This window comes from Diabrotica undecimpunctata, chromosome 4, assembly GCF_040954645.1.
Source record: "Diabrotica undecimpunctata isolate CICGRU chromosome 4, icDiaUnde3, whole genome shotgun sequence".
Taxonomy (NCBI): Eukaryota; Metazoa; Arthropoda; class Insecta; order Coleoptera; family Chrysomelidae; genus Diabrotica; species Diabrotica undecimpunctata.
In genome coordinates, this window is record NC_092806.1 from 64415925 (window position 1) to 64435846 (window position 19922).

General features: G+C 31.9%; 2 protein-coding genes across 4 annotated transcripts in view; both read left to right on the forward strand.

The window, feature by feature from the left end:
* Positions 1 to 247: 247 nt before the first annotated feature.
* Positions 248 to 3984, forward strand: LOC140438262 (uncharacterized). 3 transcript variants are annotated; one of them, XM_072527958.1, is made up of 4 exons: positions 248 to 545; positions 603 to 722; positions 859 to 1092; positions 1149 to 3984. In XM_072527958.1, the coding sequence occupies exons 3-4, from the start codon at positions 977 to 979 to the stop codon at positions 2152 to 2154; spliced, it is 1122 nt and encodes a 373-aa protein (XP_072384059.1). In that variant the 5' UTR covers positions 248 to 545; positions 603 to 722; positions 859 to 976; the 3' UTR covers positions 2155 to 3984. The 3 variants fall into 3 exon arrangements, with proteins under 3 accessions (XP_072384059.1, XP_072384057.1, XP_072384058.1); XM_072527956.1 differs by having other exon boundaries at positions 603 to 1092; XM_072527957.1 differs by having other exon boundaries at positions 248 to 1092.
* Positions 3985 to 10071: 6087 nt separating this feature from the next.
* gukh (NHS actin remodeling regulator GUK-holder) overlaps positions 10072 to 19922 on the forward strand; it is a 597577-nt gene continuing 587726 nt past the window's right edge. Inside the window, exon 1 of the mRNA XM_072529622.1 lies at positions 10072 to 10528. Coding sequence (XP_072385723.1) covers positions 10240 to 10528 — 289 coding nt within the window. The 5' untranslated portion in view covers positions 10072 to 10239. The remainder of the gene's footprint in view (positions 10529 to 19922) is intronic.

Consider the following 19922-nt stretch of genomic DNA (forward strand, 5'->3'; position numbering starts at 1 on the left):
CAGTTTCTTACCAAAATGTTCAACTTCCATTGTAGACAGATCACTTTCCAACACGGCACAGCGATGCCAACAGGGCAAAAGAGGAGCGATTAATTACAGGGACCCGATCCGTTGACTGCGCATGTGCGAGATGACTGCGTTCGAAATATTTGGAACCTTCACCTTCAAATGAAAATGTTAACGGTATATTGCCTTGTCGAATATTATACCAAAATTATACTTTGATATTGTGTTTGCAGAGGTATAAAATCACAACATAGAAAATTGTTTTAAATAATTTCCTATTTAAATAATTAGTAAAATGTCAGTGAACTGTTTTGATTGTGGTAAAACTTTCTCAAATCAGTCTAACTTAAATAAACATATAAAAAATATACATGGTAAACTTTCTACGCCGATGCAATATGAGGAAAATGTGCATTTAAATAAGTGTCTGGAAGGTTGTAAGACATCTTTTCGATTCATTAGCGATTTAAGATTACATTTAGAACAAGAACATCACCTTCGTAATGAAACTATGACCAAAAGTTTTAAAAATTTTGAAGGTAGGACTGATAAAATTTATCATAATAAAATTATTTTCTTTTGTCAATTTTTTTTAGAGTTTACAGCATGGTTAAAGCTCGAGGAAGAGGAAAACAATGTGCGCTATGAAAAATCTGAAGGAATCAAACGCAGTGGAACTGAAAATCAGAAGATCTATTTCAATTGCAGTCGTTCAGGTGAGGAATTAATTAAGTTTTTAAAAGTTCTGTTTGTAGTTTATAAAAGATTATATAGACTATGTCAGTAAGTATAAATATGTGTGCTGTTTTACTGAATATAACTATTTTAATTTATTTTTATGTATAATTACAGGAAAAGAAAGAAGAGAAGAAAGTGCATATACTCGAAATGTCAGGGTTCTTGTAAATTGAACAGAAATTGTACCAGTCAGATAATAATTACGTTAGTAATTGAAACAGGGTTCTGTAGTATGAGTTATGTTAAGACTCATTATGGACATGAAGAGGATATGCAGCACATGAGACTCTCTAAACTCAAACGCGAAAGTGTTGCTTCCAAATTAATTGCAGGTGTTTCGGTATCGCAGTAAGTTTTTAATAAGCAATTTTGTCTTTTTTTTTTGTCAACCAATTTGCTTTTAGCATTTTAAATTCTACGAGGGACAACATTGGATGTTCATTGAAAAGAGATCACTTATTAACGAGGATGGACATTAATAATGTGATGCGTTCTTATAACATAGGTCTAAAGGATGGGTACCGTCACAAACAAGATGCAGTCAGTGTCGAATTATGGATTCAAGAAATGTCTGGAACCGAAAATAATCCTGTAGTATTTTATAAACCTCAAAATTCTGAATGTACTGCATACAATTTAGAAAATAAGAATATTTGTTTAATATTAATGAGTCCAGTTCAAGCAGAGCTGTTAAAAAAATTTGGTCAAGATCTTATATGCGTAGATAGTACACATGGCCTCAATGCATATGATTTTGAAATGACTACAGTTCTGGTCATTGATGAATTTGGAAATGGATTTCAAGTAGCTTTTTTATTTTCCAACCGAAAGGACTCCTACATTAATGAAGTTTATTTTACAGAAATTATGAAAGTTGTTGGGAAAATACAAACACTCTGTTTTATGTCGGACATTACTTCAGTTTTTTATCTCCCTTGGCAAAAAATTATGGGTACCCCACTTAAACAGTTATATTGTTCAATGCACATCGATCGTGCTTGGCAACAAAATTTGGGGAAAGTGTCAGACTTGGATAAAAGAAAATGGGTTTATAAGTCATTGAAGTATGTTCAATGTATACTGGATGAAGATGAGTTTATTTCTGATTTCAACAAATTCTTAAATATTTTACTATCTGATGACGAAACTAAGAAGATGGGTGATTATGTAAAAATACATTATGGTAAAAATGTGAAACAGTGGGCTTATTGTTACCGAAAAAATTGTCCTGCAAATACAAATATGCATTTAGAGGCTATGCATAAAACAATTAAACACGTGTCTTTAGAAGGGAAAAAAATTAAACGTATGGATAAAACATTACATTGTTTACAAAGATTTATGAGGGAGAAGACCCTTGAGAGAATTAAAAATAACAAAAAAATAAAAAGCATCATCACTGCAGTATGATAAATGCTAGACACAGAGCTGCATTAACATTATTGGTAAAAAATGTAGAAGTATTAGGAAATAGAGAAGATAACAGCTTTTACATAAAAACTGCCGATGATTTTCATATAATTAGTAAAAAGCAATTCGACAAAAGTTGTCACCTGATGTGCACGTTTTGTAACATCTGCATACATATGTATGAGTGTTCCTGCATAGACTATGCAATAAAATTAACCATATGCAAGCATATACATTTTGTTTGCTTAAACTTCAACAAATCAGAAGTGGAAGTGAACAGAAATGTACAAAAATTTGAAAACCCAGATATTGAGACTGAAGTGACAGCACTGCGTCAAAATGCCCCATCATCTACCATCTGTGTTGCAGACAAAAAAAAGACAGATCTGGCATTCCAAATAATTGAAAAATTACAAAGTGACCATTTAAACATTGATCAAATGGAACTGATAACCAAACATTTAAAAGTGGCTGCTTCTGTAGGATCTTTGAGCTGTGCAAAACCGTCAGCTGAGGAATTTATTATCAAATTGGAGGAAGATAAATTAATACCTTCAAACAAAAAAATTGAAAAACAAGCATTCTTCTCAACAAGGAAGAAAATGAAAGCTAAAACAATCCGTATGAAGAAACCAGATGCTGTTGAAAAACGTGTAATAGATAATACACTTCATTCTAAATTGTATGTTACAGGTGATGTTTCTAATGATCATATTTATACAAAAATTTAAATATATTGTTTGATATGCAAACTATTTTTTATTTTAGTTATAATTATTTTCACACAGGTAGTACAAAATATAAGTATACAAATTTTGTGCTCCATAGCTATGTTAAAGAACGATAAATTTTATTTTATTCAGTCTGCCACCCTAAGGTTTATATTTGAGGCATGTCATATCAAAATTAATAACAAACTTCAGTTTTTATTAAAATTGAGGTTTTCCTTCAATGATAAAATTGAGAAGCGATTGTGGGGTGTTCTATTTTAAGAAAGCTGCAGACACAATTATAAAATCTATAAATTCATTGTTTTTAAAATCAGTGAGTGCAAAAGGTTTTATATAGGGAAGAGTTCCAGATCTAACAAGATACTAGTAAAAGGGGAACCTGTTTATCGACAGGATATGATTGAATATAAATCACTCACAAAAAAGAATAGAAATATGGACCAGTATTGTCCTGGTATAATACCAAAGTACCTATAGTTTACAAGTAAAACAAGAAAAAGCAGTTGATGTTAAAACATTGTTAGAACAATATTACAGCTTAAACTGGAAGGTTCCGGCACATTTATCAGCCACCCAATTCCGTGAAAAATTTTTGTAAATCTTGAAAATATACATTATTTTAAGCTATTTACAAAAAAAAAATTTGCGGAATTTCCATTTATTTAAATAAAAAATGACTTTGAAAATTGAAAATTTCACACTTTTTGGGCGGCCATATTGAGAGTTGACTGCGACGTTTCCAAATCTATAAAAATGTATAGTATCACAAATATTCTCTGTAAGTTAAATTTTATGATATATTTTTTGAAGGGAATACTTCTTTTTACGTAATATACGTGCATAAACACTTATTACTCTGCTCATCGACTTATATAAATACTATTTTAGAATATAATGATAATCTAAATGCAGCAATTGAACATAAATACTAGATAATAATGAAAAATAAAAATGATCAATAAATTCTGTATTATATTTAACAAATTTTAGAAATTACTAAAATTATTAAACAAAATTTTTAAAGAAAAAAATTAGTTTCTTATATTTTAAAGAACTGAAATTCTTCTTATTCCTCTTTATAAGCAATTCTGCATGTTCATTGGCGGATTAATACCTCTATGGAAGGCTGCCATTCCACTTATCTCTTGCTATTTTGATGACACTGGTCTCCTCCATTCTGCTTATGTTGTTATTCCATGTTTTTTTTTCAATTTTGTGTTCATTTATTTATGCACTGTACGTTACGTTTTCTTCTAATTTCAACACTTATCTTTTGATCTCCGAGCGTAGTTCCTGTAATTTTTCTTATTACTAAAGAACTTAAATGTGCGGTGTTATTATAAAAAAATTAACAATTAAGTAATATATTAACGATTCATTTTTAAATGAGGAACACTTTACGTTTTTATACTAGCTTCAGTGGTAAATATACAACAATTGGAACTATATGCAATAGACTAATAGTTTACCTGTGCAAGGTCGATATGGAAAATCGTGGAAAATGTTAAAAAATATATATTGAACGTCTTGTTATGTTTAGCAGACCGATGGTGATCTACAAAGGTCGGTAGATCATCTCATAGCCCCAAAAAGGAACTCAATCTATCCTAAACTAAACGAAACTAATTAAGATAAAATATATTAATCGGTGTGTATTATTAAGATAAAAATATACGAGTTCCCTTCCTGGGGTGTGAGATGACCTACCGACGTCCTACGGACGTCGGTAGGTCATCTCACACCCCAGGAAGGGAACTCAACCTATCCTCACCTAAATAAATATAATTAAGATAAAATATATTAATCGGTGTATATTATTAAGATAAAAATATACGAGTTCCCTTCCTGGGGTGTGAGATGACCTACCGACGTCCTACGGACGTCGGTAGGTCATCTCACACCCCAGGAAGGGAACTCAACCTATCCTCACCTAAATAAAAATAATTAAGGTAAAATATATTAATCGGTGTATATTATTAAGATAAAAATATACGAGTTCCCTTCCTGGGGTGTGAGATGACCTACCGACGTCCTACGGACGTCGGTAGGTCATCTCACACCCCAGGAAGGGAACTCAACCTATCCTCACCTAAATAAATATAATTAAGATAAAATATATTAATCGGTGTATATTATTAAGATAAAAATATACGAGTTCCCTTCCTGGGGTGTGAGATGACCTACCGACGTCCTACGGACGTCGGTAGGTCATCTCACACCCCAGGAAGGGAACTCAACCTATCCTCACCTAAATAAATATAATTAAGATAAAATATATTAATCGGTGTATATTATTAAGATAAAAATATACGAGTTCCCTTCCTGGGGTGTGAGATGACCTACCGACGTCCTACGGACGTCGGTAGGTCATCTCACACCCCAGGAAGGGAACTCAACCTATCCTCACCTAAATAAAAATAATTAAGGTAAAATATATTAATCGGTGTATATTATTAAGATAAAAATATACGAGTTCCTTTCATGGGGTGTGAGATGACCTACCGACGTCCTACGGACGTCGGTAGGTCATCTCACACCCCAGGAAGGGAACTCAACCTATCCTCACCTAAATAAAAATAATTAAGGTAAAATATATTAATCGGTGTATATTATTAAGATAAAAATATACGAGATAAAAATATAGAAACCAAAACTAATTTAAGATAAATATATATATATATATATATATATATATATATATATATATATATATAAATTATATATATATATAAATTATATATATATATATATATATATATATATATATATATATATATATATATATAAATTATATATAGTTTTTTTTTTTTTTTTTTTTTTTTGTGTCATTGCTAAATTCCAGTAATAGCCTAAAAAGGTATGCGTATTGGACGTATAGCTGACAGACGATGGGGGAAATCTTTTTCTGGTTGCTTGAAGAGCAGCCACGGAACAAGACACCCAGACGCCCTACGGGCGTCTGTGTAGTGCCGGATTAACCGCATTCCGGCTAAAACCTACCACCGTTACTTAGATAGAAATCTAATTTTTTGTGCCCATCCTAACCTAACCCAACCACACCACATTTAACTTAACCTAAATAATACTATTTAAAAAGAAAATATATTAGTGGGTGTCTTTCTCCTACGGAGAAAGAGAAACCGACGCCCTACGGGCGTAGATAGGTCATCTCATGGTCCAGGAAGGGAACCAAACCAAAGCTAACTTAACGCAACCTAAACCTAACCTAACTCATATCAACCTAAACTAACCCAACCCAACCTAAATAAAAAAAACTAATTAACATAAAATATATTAGTGGGTATACTGCTCCTACGGAGCATGGCTAATCGAGGATCTATGGGAGTCACTAGGATATATAGCGGCTCATGAAGGAAAATTTACAAAACTAAAGAACTAACTAAATCAATCTAACCTACGCTAATCTAATTCAACCTAATCTAAAAAAACATACCATACTATACTTTAATATATATATATATATATATATATATATATATATATATATATATATATATATATATATATATATATATATATATATATATATATATATATATAAATTAGTTATATCTCTGTCTAATGCAATTTACTATGTTCTTAAACCTATCATGAGCATTGCGTCCATATAATGCATCCCACATAAATTGGTCGATGTATTCCGGTAGAAATGGAGAGCTCATCACTCCAAGTCGTCTTAGGTATTGTTTAAGACGAGACCAATACCCTTCTACCTGATTTGTACAGACCCCTGTTAGTGGATCTTTAAAAAATTTAGAGTGATTCACAGTTTTGTGAATATACCCTAAATTTTTTAAGTTGGAATATCCCTTCCACTGGTCTGTCCAAATTTCACTACCTTCCCGGACGTGTTTTTTAATAATCTCCACTAATACCTCTCCTTTCCTACTTTCTATATATGTTATGTACCCCCTTTTTAAAACTATATCGTACATTCCCAAAACCCATTGTTCTTTAATTATTCTACCACGGTTATATTTTCGTTTTGTTACAACACTTTCATCAATTTGAACTGTGTGTCCTTCTCCACCTGCAATAATAAGAATGTGAAAAGTAACTAAATGTTAATATTTTGTATTGTTATTTTACCCAATAAAAATGGTTCTTCCTCTTGTAAAAGTTTCCAAGAAACCACATCTCTCAAATACCGATATATCTGTATAACAGATCGTTTTTCCAAATTAATTATTTCTGCGGCACTTTTAACTGGCGCCTGACTTGCCCAAAGCCACATTACATAAAATAGAGTCCTGACTGGTACTCTCAATCCTTCAAAAAATGTACCTGTACATACGGAATACATTTTTTTGCATTTGCCGCACCAAAAACCATGGTTTAATTTATACCCATTTTTCTGTTTCACTACACATGGACGTCGACATTGTCTAACTTTACATTTAAATTGTTCTTTAAGTAATCCAATATTTTGTAAATATTGAATTAATTCAGTATCGCTTTTTTGTGTTATATTATTTATGTCAACAATAGAATTCACTTCCATTTTTCAGGAATAAAACCAAACATAAATTAAACTTGTTTTGACAATTTATAAATTTCATCCAGAGATATTTTGATTTGTTTAAATAAATATCATTTAAAATATTTAAAAACTGAAACAAACCTATCACAAAAATTGGCAACCTCGCACAGTCGCTGTCAAACTTCAATCCAAAAAGCCATAATAAATCAAACAGGTTATATGAGCAAAATTTATTATTTTGTTGATATCAACAAATATTTCATTATAATCCAATGTTCTAATAAAAATTACTAAATATTACACACTAATATGATATAATTAAAAGGTTAGTAGTAATATATAAGTTTGTTTTATAAAAATATGTCTCAAATTAGGGTCGCTAATAAATGTGCTGGCACCAAACTGGAAGAGTAATAAAGAATTAAGGTATTTTAAAATTTAAATTTAGTTCATAAATAATTTGTTTACTTTCAACAACAATAATTCAATTTAAGTTTATAATAATGTATTATATTCCTTATCTTCACTTATAAACGTATATTACGTTAAATATTTTAAATTATCTGGTGCAAAGTTAACAATCTCCATATGCTACTACAACAAAATAAACAATATTCGGCAGTTCATGGGTTCATATCAAAGTCATCAATATCCACTAGATTAATGTGATTTTATTTCTTATTACTGAGAGTACAAGTTATTTATTCTCTTTTATTTATGAATGTAACAACTATGTACCTGTAGAAATAAATAGTTTAAAATTTCCAATTTTTATGCCAAAACCGTTTTTATAAATTTGCTCAGATTATTTTAGGTGGGAGATTGTCACTTTTGATGTCCTTGTCATTTCAAAAATGCACATGCGCAGTTGACGGATCGGGTCCCTGTAATTAATCGCTCCTGGGCAAAAGCGCGCGCTTGATTGTGTTTACGATCACAACCTCTCCTAGTCACTAGAAACGTGCTGCAAATGCGGCGTTTGAAGTATATTCTACACGATTCTACGAGCGCCACGTTTTGACGACGTTGATTCTAAACGCGCGCTTGTATGTGAATCATAATATGTTCCTTGGTACTTGAAACAAGGCGTTAGGCAAACGCGACGTCTAACGCCCTCATGTGTATAGAGCCTTTTTGATGAATTTTCTGGTAAGGGTAAGCCGAAACATTGACCCTTACCAGAAATCCAACAAACAATATAGATGAAAGTAACTAGATTTAATGAATTATTAATTTCTATTGTTATTTTTGAGATCTTATAGTACACTACACTCTTTTTATTATGGAATCAACAATGCATTTATTATTAACAGCAGACGTGCAAAGATCAGTAAGTAAGTAGTACATTAAAAAATGTAAAATAAAACATTTTCCCGAAAATTTAAAGAATCGAATAATTAATTACTTTTCCAAAATTTAAATATTTTTCTTTGTTCTATTACTTTGCTTTTAAATACTAATAACGAGAAAGCACGTGTCTTCTCATTAGGAATACAAACTTGTTGCATCTCAGTTATGTTAAGAATGGCAGGAATCCGCATCGCACTTCGACTTTATCCTACAAGACGTTCTTTATAACAGGATAACAGAAAGCTCAAGGATCAGCAAAATTCTTTCAACGGTTTGTAAATCGATCAACAGCTTTTACCTCATAGTGTTCGTTAACTTCTTATAAGCATATGTTCTCCTGGTAACAGGGGAGCCGCAGTGATACCAATTCGAACAATAACAACCAACAAACAAAACAACACACCAACATTGAAAGTTTGACGGGTCTAAAAAAATTATTAAGGAATAAATTAATTAAATAATACACTGAAACCGCTACACATTTTTTTATTTTTGAGAGACACTTTTCGAAAATTTGTTTGTTAACTGCTATACATAAGGTACATTTAGGTCCCATATTCGACAAATACTTAAATAATTACTTTTTAATTAATTGCGTGTAGCAGACAGTCCAGTTCATTCTAACTTTTAGTGACAGGAGAATATAACTATATTTAAGAATTTTTCTTCTTATAATTTTCTTATAAATTCTTATAATTAATAATAAATAATAATAAATATCAAGGAATAATATTTAGTAGGTACACAGTAGACTATTTATTTATACATTATATTTCAAGTTGTGTTATTTACCATACCTTCCGCTGCCTTATTAAAGAAACATTCCATAAATAGGTATTAATAATTGTATTGGACTATCATTAATTTTATTATTTTAATTAAGAAAAAATATTAATTATTTTTGCCATCCTCCCTAGTTGTGTGAAATATAAGAAAACCAAATATAAAAACTTTGTTTTACCAAAAATAATTGACATCCAAAGCGCCCTCTATACGCTTTCGCTTAAGAAACCTAGAATTTTACTTTTGTATATTTAACTGTGTTGAAACGTTGAAACTTTAATGATTTACTTTATTTGACACTTTGACACACCTAATCTACATAAATATAAATATTCAATTCACAAAAAGTAATAATAAAATTATAAAAATTATAGCCTTTATGTTATAGATACAGGATTTTGTTTCTAAATAATAGATTCCACGTTCTAAGGATAAATAAGTTCAGACATCTATCGAGAGATGGCCAGTCCAACAAGTGTATTTCTGCGCACGTTCTTGATTCAAAAATTTTAACAGCGGGAAGCCGTATCGCACCGGTCCTTTGCCCATGCCACCGCTCGACCGCTCTTCAATTCAACCAACTTTAATCGTATGTCAGCCTTCGCAGGTAGTGGTACATTAATCGTGCGTGTATAAGCGCGTCTACTTTATCGAAAACATCGCCATGTGACAACAATGAGACAGTGATTGTGAGTGAAAGTGTGTTTTAGTGTTTGTGTAATGCCCTTCGTGCAGCGTATTGTTGAGCCGAAATTTTTGAGCAGGACTCAACTTTTCGACGAGAATGGCCACCCCAAAATCGGAGATTTCGAGCTGGAGGCCGTTACCAACAACACCCTGTGCAATGCTCTCAGACAGCTTGCTTCTCTGGTGTTGGCGGCCAATGATATCTTCGAGGATCTGGGGGGACAGCTCGAAGGTATCAAGAAGAGGTCAGAGGTTCTCAGAGTTAGGATCACCAATGTCGGAGGCAAAGTGGAAAAGTTTGATCCCAAGGAAGTTACAGTTCGTAAGTACCTATTAAGTGTCTTTATGTTGTTTATACTCACCTACGTTTTCTGATTATTTTACTTACAAATACAGTTGTTTTGGAATTTTAAAGTAAAAAATGACAGAAAGGCTTTCTTTTGCTATGCTATTTGAGTAAGTTTATAGATGATAACACAAGCCATTAGTGTACTTATTTTATAAAACGAGTTTTATTAACAAAAAATGATATTTTTGCGGTATAATAATATGGTTACTTTTCTGTTTTTTTGTTTATATCAAATATACAAAAAACAAACAATAAAAAGTTGTTTACTAAGGCCTCACTATTAATTCACCTGGCGTTGTTATTCTTAGGGTTACTTTAAATTCCCTTGTTGGAATCTGTAACGGTCATCAGACATCTTTTCATTCTTCATGTGAGAAATTTTCTGCAGCCTATATTAAAACTTTTGGGTAATTAGTTCTTTTTGAAACATGTTCAATGCCTTGAAATATTTTTAGAAATATATTGATACTCTTGTTTATTTTAGAAAATTATTAATTTTTAAAATGAAAGTTTCGGTCATATTTTCTTCGATTTCGAATATGAATACTTAATAGCAAAAATGAACATGTTTAACAAAATTATAATTATGAGAATATTATACTTTACTTGCAGGATATTAAAATACTATAAAATCGGATAGTGAATAAAACGTATAGGTACATAATCTATATTTCCTACAAGCACAAAAGTATAGTCTTCGTTATTATGAGTAAATAAATAATGCTTTAGTTATTTTCACAGAAAAGCATGTCTGTAAAGTTAGCATATCAATTTATTTGATATCTGGTCTATGCAAAGAATATAGCCAAAAGCTTTCCAAGCTAAAAGTGAGGGTCAAATGATATATTATTTTTTTTTTAAACTGTATCAGCGCTATTTCGTCAGGGATAAAATTTGGATTGAAGGATGATGGAAACAATTTAGCAAGTAAGTTGCATTATTCAATAAAATTTAATCAGCAATATATGACGCTAAGATATTTAGGTTCAGTCATCATTATTTTTGGGAAACGGTTGCAGCAATTAAGTGTTTCTTGGCATAAAACTTAAGCAATAAATTAGCAATTAATTCATAACGGTTCACTTTTCTGGTTTCAACGTTTTTGGCCGATATCTCGATTTTTCCAGGAATGAGATCTGCGGTAGGGGGATGATGGGGTAATTTTCGGGGATTGGTTTATGTACCAATTCAACAGCAATAACATAAGCTGCCAAGATGGGTCCTGTGTCCCTTTTCCTTGCCGAGACATAACCATGGCTATGCTAGTTTTATCGAAAAGTTAGCATACCCACTGTTTCTCGGAAACGGCTAATCATTTTTTCTTTCCGTAATAAATTAGCAATAAATTATAGTGTTGCTCTGAATTCGGCCTTATAAAATGGCTATGGTAACTTAACAGATATCAGAAAAGCCTTCACAAACCTATGGAATAATAAACTGAGGTTGAAAATGAACATGCTGACGCAAGATGAAGATTACGTTTATTCACAAAATAAAAATGTGCACAGGGCAGACGTTTTGAGAACTATTCCTTTTCTTATTTCAAATACTGGACCAAGTAGCGGAACAGAAATAAGAAAAATTCAATATTCTAAGACGATCAATATTTATTTATAGCCCGCTATGCTACTGATTTCAAAAATACTTAAGTAACCAGTTATTTCTTTCTCCATCACCTACGATAATAGTATTATCGGATAGTTCTAGACTTTATGTTCTTATTCTTCTTTCTGTACCGTGCTGACTTCCAGCGTTGGATATTCCCATGACAATGTGAGTAAGCCTTTCTTTCTCGATCGTTTGCTGCACGGAAAAGTTGTTCTACACCCAGACAGGTCCAACTCCTTATATTCCGCAATCATGAGAGCCTTCAACGGCCAGTCCATCTCTTAGTCTTTTCCTTTTTCCAAGCTCCCGACCTTTATTTAGCAGTTTGAGGACTTCTTATTATTTAACATATTATTTAATAGTACCTCATTAAACCATTCCAATAACATAAATGAAAAAAAATTATTGGTATTTTCATTTGGAACAGCCATAATAAACCATAAATACAAATATGTTTTTAACTATATACATTATCACTTAAAATAAATTTTGTATTGGTAATATTCTAGAATGTTATAAACTGAATAATAATATCTTAGTGGGTCAACGCCGGTAAAATCAGTCGGCGAGTTTAGTTGATAACCGAATTGCCTTTTTAATAAATAATCTATATCAAAACATTGAGAGATATAGAAAAGGATTAGTTTTTAGTAAACACTAGTTATAGCATGATATTTACAACAGCTTGCTTCATTTTGTCCCAGATTGTTCTAAACCTAAACATACACAAGAGGGACATAATTTTTCTGCTGTCATTTAAATTTTTTAAACATTTTTAAAACAAATTACATTTTTCTGTTAGTTGTGGCATTAGAAACAGTTATGAAAGCAACAAAAATTACTCTCTTAGACATTTTTAACCCAACTAGATGAATGGACAGCTAGTACAAGCTTCGAATTCTCCGTTACAAAGACAACTTGTATGGTGTTTACGAAAAAATAATCCATTACACCAGTCCTTTATCTTCACAACAGCATCGTTCCTTTCCAAAACTTCGTGAAATTCCTTGTTATGTGGCTGGATCAAAAACTTTCCTGGAAAAAGCACATAGAACACTTGGCGCTAACATGCAACAAAAGACTCAATTTGCTCTTAACCGTATCAAATCGTTTCTGGGGTTCCAGCTTCTCTACGCTACTCCTTCTGTATAAAACACTAATTAGATCCAAACTCGATTACGGTTCAATTGTTTATGCCTCCGCAGCGAAGAGTACTCTAAAACCGTTAGATACCATCCACAACGCAGCACTTCGGATCGTTCTAAGAGGTTTTCATATTTCACCCATAGAAAGCTTATATTCTGAAACTGGAGAACCATCATTGCAGTATAGGCAGGCACTTTTAACACTTTCATACGCTTCTTCTGCTAATAAAGATCATCCACTCTTGAAAATAATCTTGACTTTCTCTTTAATAAACCTCGTACTGGAAAACCTTATTACACACGAGTAAGATCAATTCTGAATAATTTTGACACAACGAGCATCCCAAATTGCAACACCTCTCTAATAAAGTTTTTCAAAAAATTCAATAACAACATACTAATCAAAAATAAACTAAACGAGATTCTTGAACGAGACTACCTTAACTGCACAAACATCTTTACCGATGCCTCTAAATCTAATGATGGCATTGGTTGTGCATTTCTTACTCCAACGTCTACTTTCAAATTTATACTACCGCCTAGCTCAAGTGTTTTCACCGCTGAAAACTGTTTGCTTTGTACCGTGCTCTAAAACATGCAAACCTCTCAAGAATTTCAAAACCTCTGTTTCTCATCGACTCACTCTGCTCTCTTCTTGCAATGCAGCATCTGTAGCCTAAACAGCCTTTGGAGCAACTAATAAAAACTGAACTACAAATCGCCCAAGAGAACCACATAACTCCTAAATTTATATGGATCCCATCGCATATAGGAATTATTGGCAATGGAGAGGCAGACAGTAGTGCTGGTGATGCAGCAACAAGTGCGGAATCTGAATTAGTGCGTGAGAGTGTATGTAAAGATCTCAAAACGTTTTTAAACAAGAAGTGATTGGTCAGTGTAGGACAAACTAAGATCACACACTCTTATTTACTTTCAGCCAGTGAACGCCCCCTGCGCCACCTATGTGCTACGCCTCTTACCGCCGTCCATTTGTTAATTGAGTGTTCAAAATACCATAGAGAACGTTTAATAAACAATATACCAAATACTCTACCAGATTAATTAGGAGAAAACTGTCACGTAAAAAACTTAAACTTAAATTACCTAAGGTCAATCAATATTTTGTATCAGATTTAAAGTTTTGTTGCAAACTGCAAAATGAGTTTATGCCTATACGTTTTTTATTTATTTTATTTATACCTTATACTTAGATCCATATCAGGTATAATAATTGCTGTAAAAGTTTATAAAGTTTATACTTATCTTATTCAATCTGTTTCAGTTTTTTTGTGGTTTCAAAGTATGACATTTGAATTTATAAAAGGCGTAATACAGTGAGGTACGCGCCAAAACAAAGGACGTTGCAAACTGAAGCTCTAATAAACATGAAAACTCAAATAATATGAGTTTCAAGTTTTCCTGCGATGAAAATGTGTTGAAAGATTGCCAAGCATGTTTATAAAAATGGGCTACTGCTTTTTCCAAAAAAGGTTAAAAATTTTTAACGGCGCTCACTAATAGTTGCGGTGATGTGTCTTTAAAACAGTTTGTTTCAGTACGCTGTTCAGTTAAGCATCAAAAGTTATTAGATCAGTTTAATGAGAAGGGCAAAAAAATCGTTTTTACGGGAATTTGCACGACTTCCAAAAATCTACTTAAAACAATTTGTATTTGTTCTGTTCTGATTTTCAACATTTCGACTATAATTTTATCCATGCAATAACATCACATTAACACCATACAATTAAAACGCAATATGAAACAGATAATAATCACATAGAACAGTGGCAAGTTAGGGAAAGTCAACTTTTTATTGTTTGTTCACAATAGTGTAGGTATAAACCAAGGTTATGGAATTATCTACCTGCCGATTTGAAACGTTCTAGAAATAACACAATGGTCTTTTGTTTTTTTTTTCCTGAAATTTGAGATCCACAGATCCATATTGGGTAGAGAAAATAATTACACATTTTAAATTTTTATTTAAATGAGAAATGTTGTTTATTTAGAGTTTAAAATCAAACAGCAGTTCTGAATATACAAAGGTTTCTTGTTTTCTTTTAGTCATGATTTCTCATGCAGATTTGCCCACTTTTCTTGTAATATAAAAAGAACGAATACAATTTTATTTTATCATTGTATAAAATATTTTTCGACCAACTACATTTGAATATATTTTATTATTCCGAAGAAATACTCAGCAACATGTTTGGAGCACTGTCAAAATGGAATATACAGAGTGATATATAATTTTGAATCGTATCAGTTTATAAAAGTGAAACTGGCAGTAAATATTTTGTTGCTACACATACATAGATAAACCAGGCCAAACCATAAATCGGAGAGTTTTAACATAAAATAAAACAGACTATTAGTGTATCCGCATTTACGGTAATAGGGCTTTGTCATATCAATATTATGATATAAACATTTGTAAGCATGGAAAATGAGCAAAATTTCATCACCACTGTCTAAAAATTTAAGATATACTATATAAAGGATTTAACATTAAAAATGTACAGTTAAGTTGGATAGTATATTTCACCCTTATACCAGGACTCATCTGTTTTGAGGTGGATGTGAGAGGTGGCATTTCTGTTTATTGTAGAAAAAGTTGTATTAATAACTGACTCATCCTCCCTCTCAAATAGGTCGGGAACATTAACAAAAAAAAAAATTAAAATATTTAAAAATTACTAAAAACATCGTTTTTTTTACTTTTCTTGCTTAATAACTGTAAAACGATTCATTTTAGAGCAAAGCTGTAATGAAATAAAATAGTGAACATTAAATTTTTTATAAAATACGACTGTATGTACTTTTCTATAAGATACGAATTTATTATCCTTGCTGCAAAATAGCAATAAATACAAAAAAAAAGGTGGAGGTGGGGTGGGAGAAAACAAGCTTTTTATTATTCAATGTTTTTCATCCACTTAAATTGCATTTAGGACCTTCATAATTCGCTTAGAAAATCTTTATAATATAATAAAACTGTTCACCAAATTTCATTAAAATCGATTTAATAGATTTAGCATAATAATTTTGCAATCTAATTGAAATTCTTTAAAATCTTGCACAACAAAAAATAGACCGTACAGAAGTTTGCCAAGTTTTACATATAAAAAGTCACTCCACCTATCTAACGTACATTACAGATTTGAAATCGGATTATTTGGGCGACTTCAGGAATGTTTTAAAATTATAAACAAGATATTTGAATCATATGGTTTCACAATGCACGTTAATTCTCCTACAAGAATTACTAAAACAACATCTACCATAAATTGATCATATTGTCTCCTCACTCCTTGATGTACACTCTATATTTATTAATGCAGAACTATCTGATCATAAAGCAGTATATACTACACCAAGTTTAACACTTAACAAAACATCCTCGAAAACCCAACGTCTAGGTAGGATTTTTTCCGCTCAGAACTTTCGTAAATTCCAAAATTTGTGCTTGACTTCTGGGTGAAACTTTCCCTTTGTGGACGTGGACTATAATTTCAGTGATTTTTTAGATAGACTTCTATATTTTCAATAAGTCATTTCCTTTAATTACAATTAAGTCAAAACATCACAAACCCTGGACTACCAAAGGTATCTGCTTATCAGCCAAGAATATGCGTTCACTACTGTACATTACATGTAAGTACTGTACATACTGTAGAAATTTACTACCAATGTCTTTGTCACTAAATATATCTCCAAGCACAGAGGAACCTATTTAAAACTTATCAAAACAGATAAAAAACTGTACTATCAAAATCGTCTGGAAAGCTCTAAGAATGTTGCAAAAGAAACTTGGTACATAATAAACGATATTCGAAATAAAACTAACACAGCTCAAAAATTTTTGACTTCCAAAGCCTGAAAATCTAAATAAATATTTCGTTAATGTGAGTAAAAATATAATATCAACTATTTTGCCACAACAAGATCCTATTTCCTATCTCCCCAAAAGGAAGGTCTCAAATTCATTCTTTATAAAAACCAGTTGATAAATCTGTTCGTTTATATCAGTTCCTTTATATATTTCCAGAGTGCCTAAAGACAGCCATTATTATTCCTCTTTATAAGGGTGGTAAAAAATCGAATGTCTGCAACTATAGACCTATTACCTAACTCCAGTCCAATTCAAAATTATTGAGAGACTTATAAAAGCCGGACTTACGTCCTTTCTCGCTGAAAACAACATTTTATCACAGTCAGTTCGGCTTTTTATGTAATATATGTACCAGAGAATCAGTGATGCTATGTTTTCTGTACTACATGAGGTCTCTCAAGCACTAAACAATAATCTTTACACTGCCACTGTTTTTTGTGACTATGCCAAAGCTTTTGATTGCGTAAATCACATTTTGATAAAAAAACTAAATTTCTACGGAATTCGAGGTATTTCTTTGAATTGGTTCCAATCTTAATTAAGGAATAGGAAACAACTAGTTAGAGCAAAGGATACTGACTCTAGTCACAAAAGCATTTTATGTGGAGTACCACAAGGTTCGGTATTGGGTCCTATACTTTTCCTTATCTTTACAAATGACATCAGTACCTAACTTAAAAATCGATGGAAATTTTTTTCTTTTTGCTGATGATACCAGTATCACCTGGAGGAACTTTTAACATTGCAATTTCATGCAACTATAATTTCTGATCTACTTAAAATAAAAACCTGGTCCAACTCCAATTTACTCTCTCTTAACGTGGATAAGACAGTAGCATTATCCTATATAGGAGCTCTTCAACACTTGCTTCTTAATAACAGACAGATCAGTGTCGTTGGCGGGAAATCAATTTAGCATCTTCCACATGAAGATGCTAAATTGATGTCTACGATATGGTCTTCCTTTTTGGGGTTCTAGTACAGCTGCCTAATCTGATTGTTTGGTTATTTTTAAATTACAAAAAAGAGCATTACGGTATCTTTTTGGCCTCGGTAGAATATCATATTGCTGAAGCTACTTAAAAAATGATGGGATTTTACTTCTTCCCTCTTTATATATTTTAGAAACTGTTTGCTTAATTCCTAAAACCCTACATGTTTTTCCAGCAAGACCTAATCATTACTACTCCACCAGAAATAAGACTACTCCACCAGAAATTTAACCTTTGATGTGTATTTACCGATCCCGTTCACTGAGTTAGTAAAGAAATCTATATTATATTCAGCAAAAAAATTATAAAACCATCTCCCTTTGCAACTTAAATCTGCAATTTCTTTCCGTAAGTTCCGTAAAATGACAAAAAGCTATCTATCTATCTGAAAGACCGTATTATTCAGTGGAAGAGTTTTTTAACGAATAACTAAGAAATTACAGTACGTTTATGTACAAGTAACCAAAGTATTTTTGTAAGCTTTGTCCATAAAATTGTACAATTTTCAGTGACAATAAAGCATATTTTTATTCTATTCTATAGTCACTTGATAGAATACTGGAAGCGCCTCTTCTTCTTCTGAATTTTACTCTACTTGTTTTAAGTACTTTATCCATATTTCATATTTATTTTCTAGTTTGTAAATTAATTAGAGTCGTGTTTTGTAGATACTTGCCATATACATGATCAGTTCTATGTCTGCTAATCAAACATTTGTATATAATTCAAATAAACTAAGTCATTTGACTAATTATTGATTCATTCTTTAACTTCAAACACAACCCGCTTAAAAAACCTATTACAAGACGATTGTTCCATCGTTCTGTCTCGTTCTCTCTTTCATCGGTTCCATGGTGCGCCGGATGCCCTTGAAGGCTGTTTTTTTCTCCTCTTCGAACAATCGGTCGATCAGGTAACACTGTCTCGCTTTACGGTCTTTTGGAGAAGATGAATGCAGAGCCTGTAAAAATGAAGATCGAAGATGGTTACTCTTAGGGATCAGCGGCGCGGCATATTTGAATAAGAATGTGAAGGGGTATGAGTACTCTTTTTATGCCGGCCGACGTTTAGGCTGTAGCTGTGCTTAATATAAATTAGCATACTGTATTCCTGATATAAATTTAAAGTAAACGAAAACTACTGTATAAAATACCTTTCCGAAAAGGCTACTTAAATAAATATCATCAGCAGACAGAGCTTTCCGGAACACGTATTTTTTTGTATGAATATGGATATATTCTTCACATTTTTTTTGTGAAGTAAAAACAAATTTGCAAGTAAAAACCCTCTTATTATTAAAATATCAGTATATTATTCAGTCTTGATGATTTTAGTGTAAGATTATGTGTGCCACAAGGATATTATATTACAGCACTACACCGCTGATTTTGATGTTTGTCAATGTCATAGCTGATATAGGTACTCAAAAGTGTGTAATGTTCGTGGGATGTTTTCGTTCCAGACACAGGCTGACAATTGCTTACTAACATGGTAAATGGTCCAAATCTAAGGCACAGAATAATAAACAATCAGAACAGAACCACCTGGTCTAATAGCAAAAAGACAGACGAACTGCAGGAAATGCTAATAGATCCAAATAAAACATCAAAAGAAATCGGACTAAGAATAAATCTATCAAAAACTAAATATCAAACAAAAAAGTTGCTGGATGTATGTACATATGTATAGCGTTAACAGAGTTTCTAGGCCCATTGCTGGATGGATAA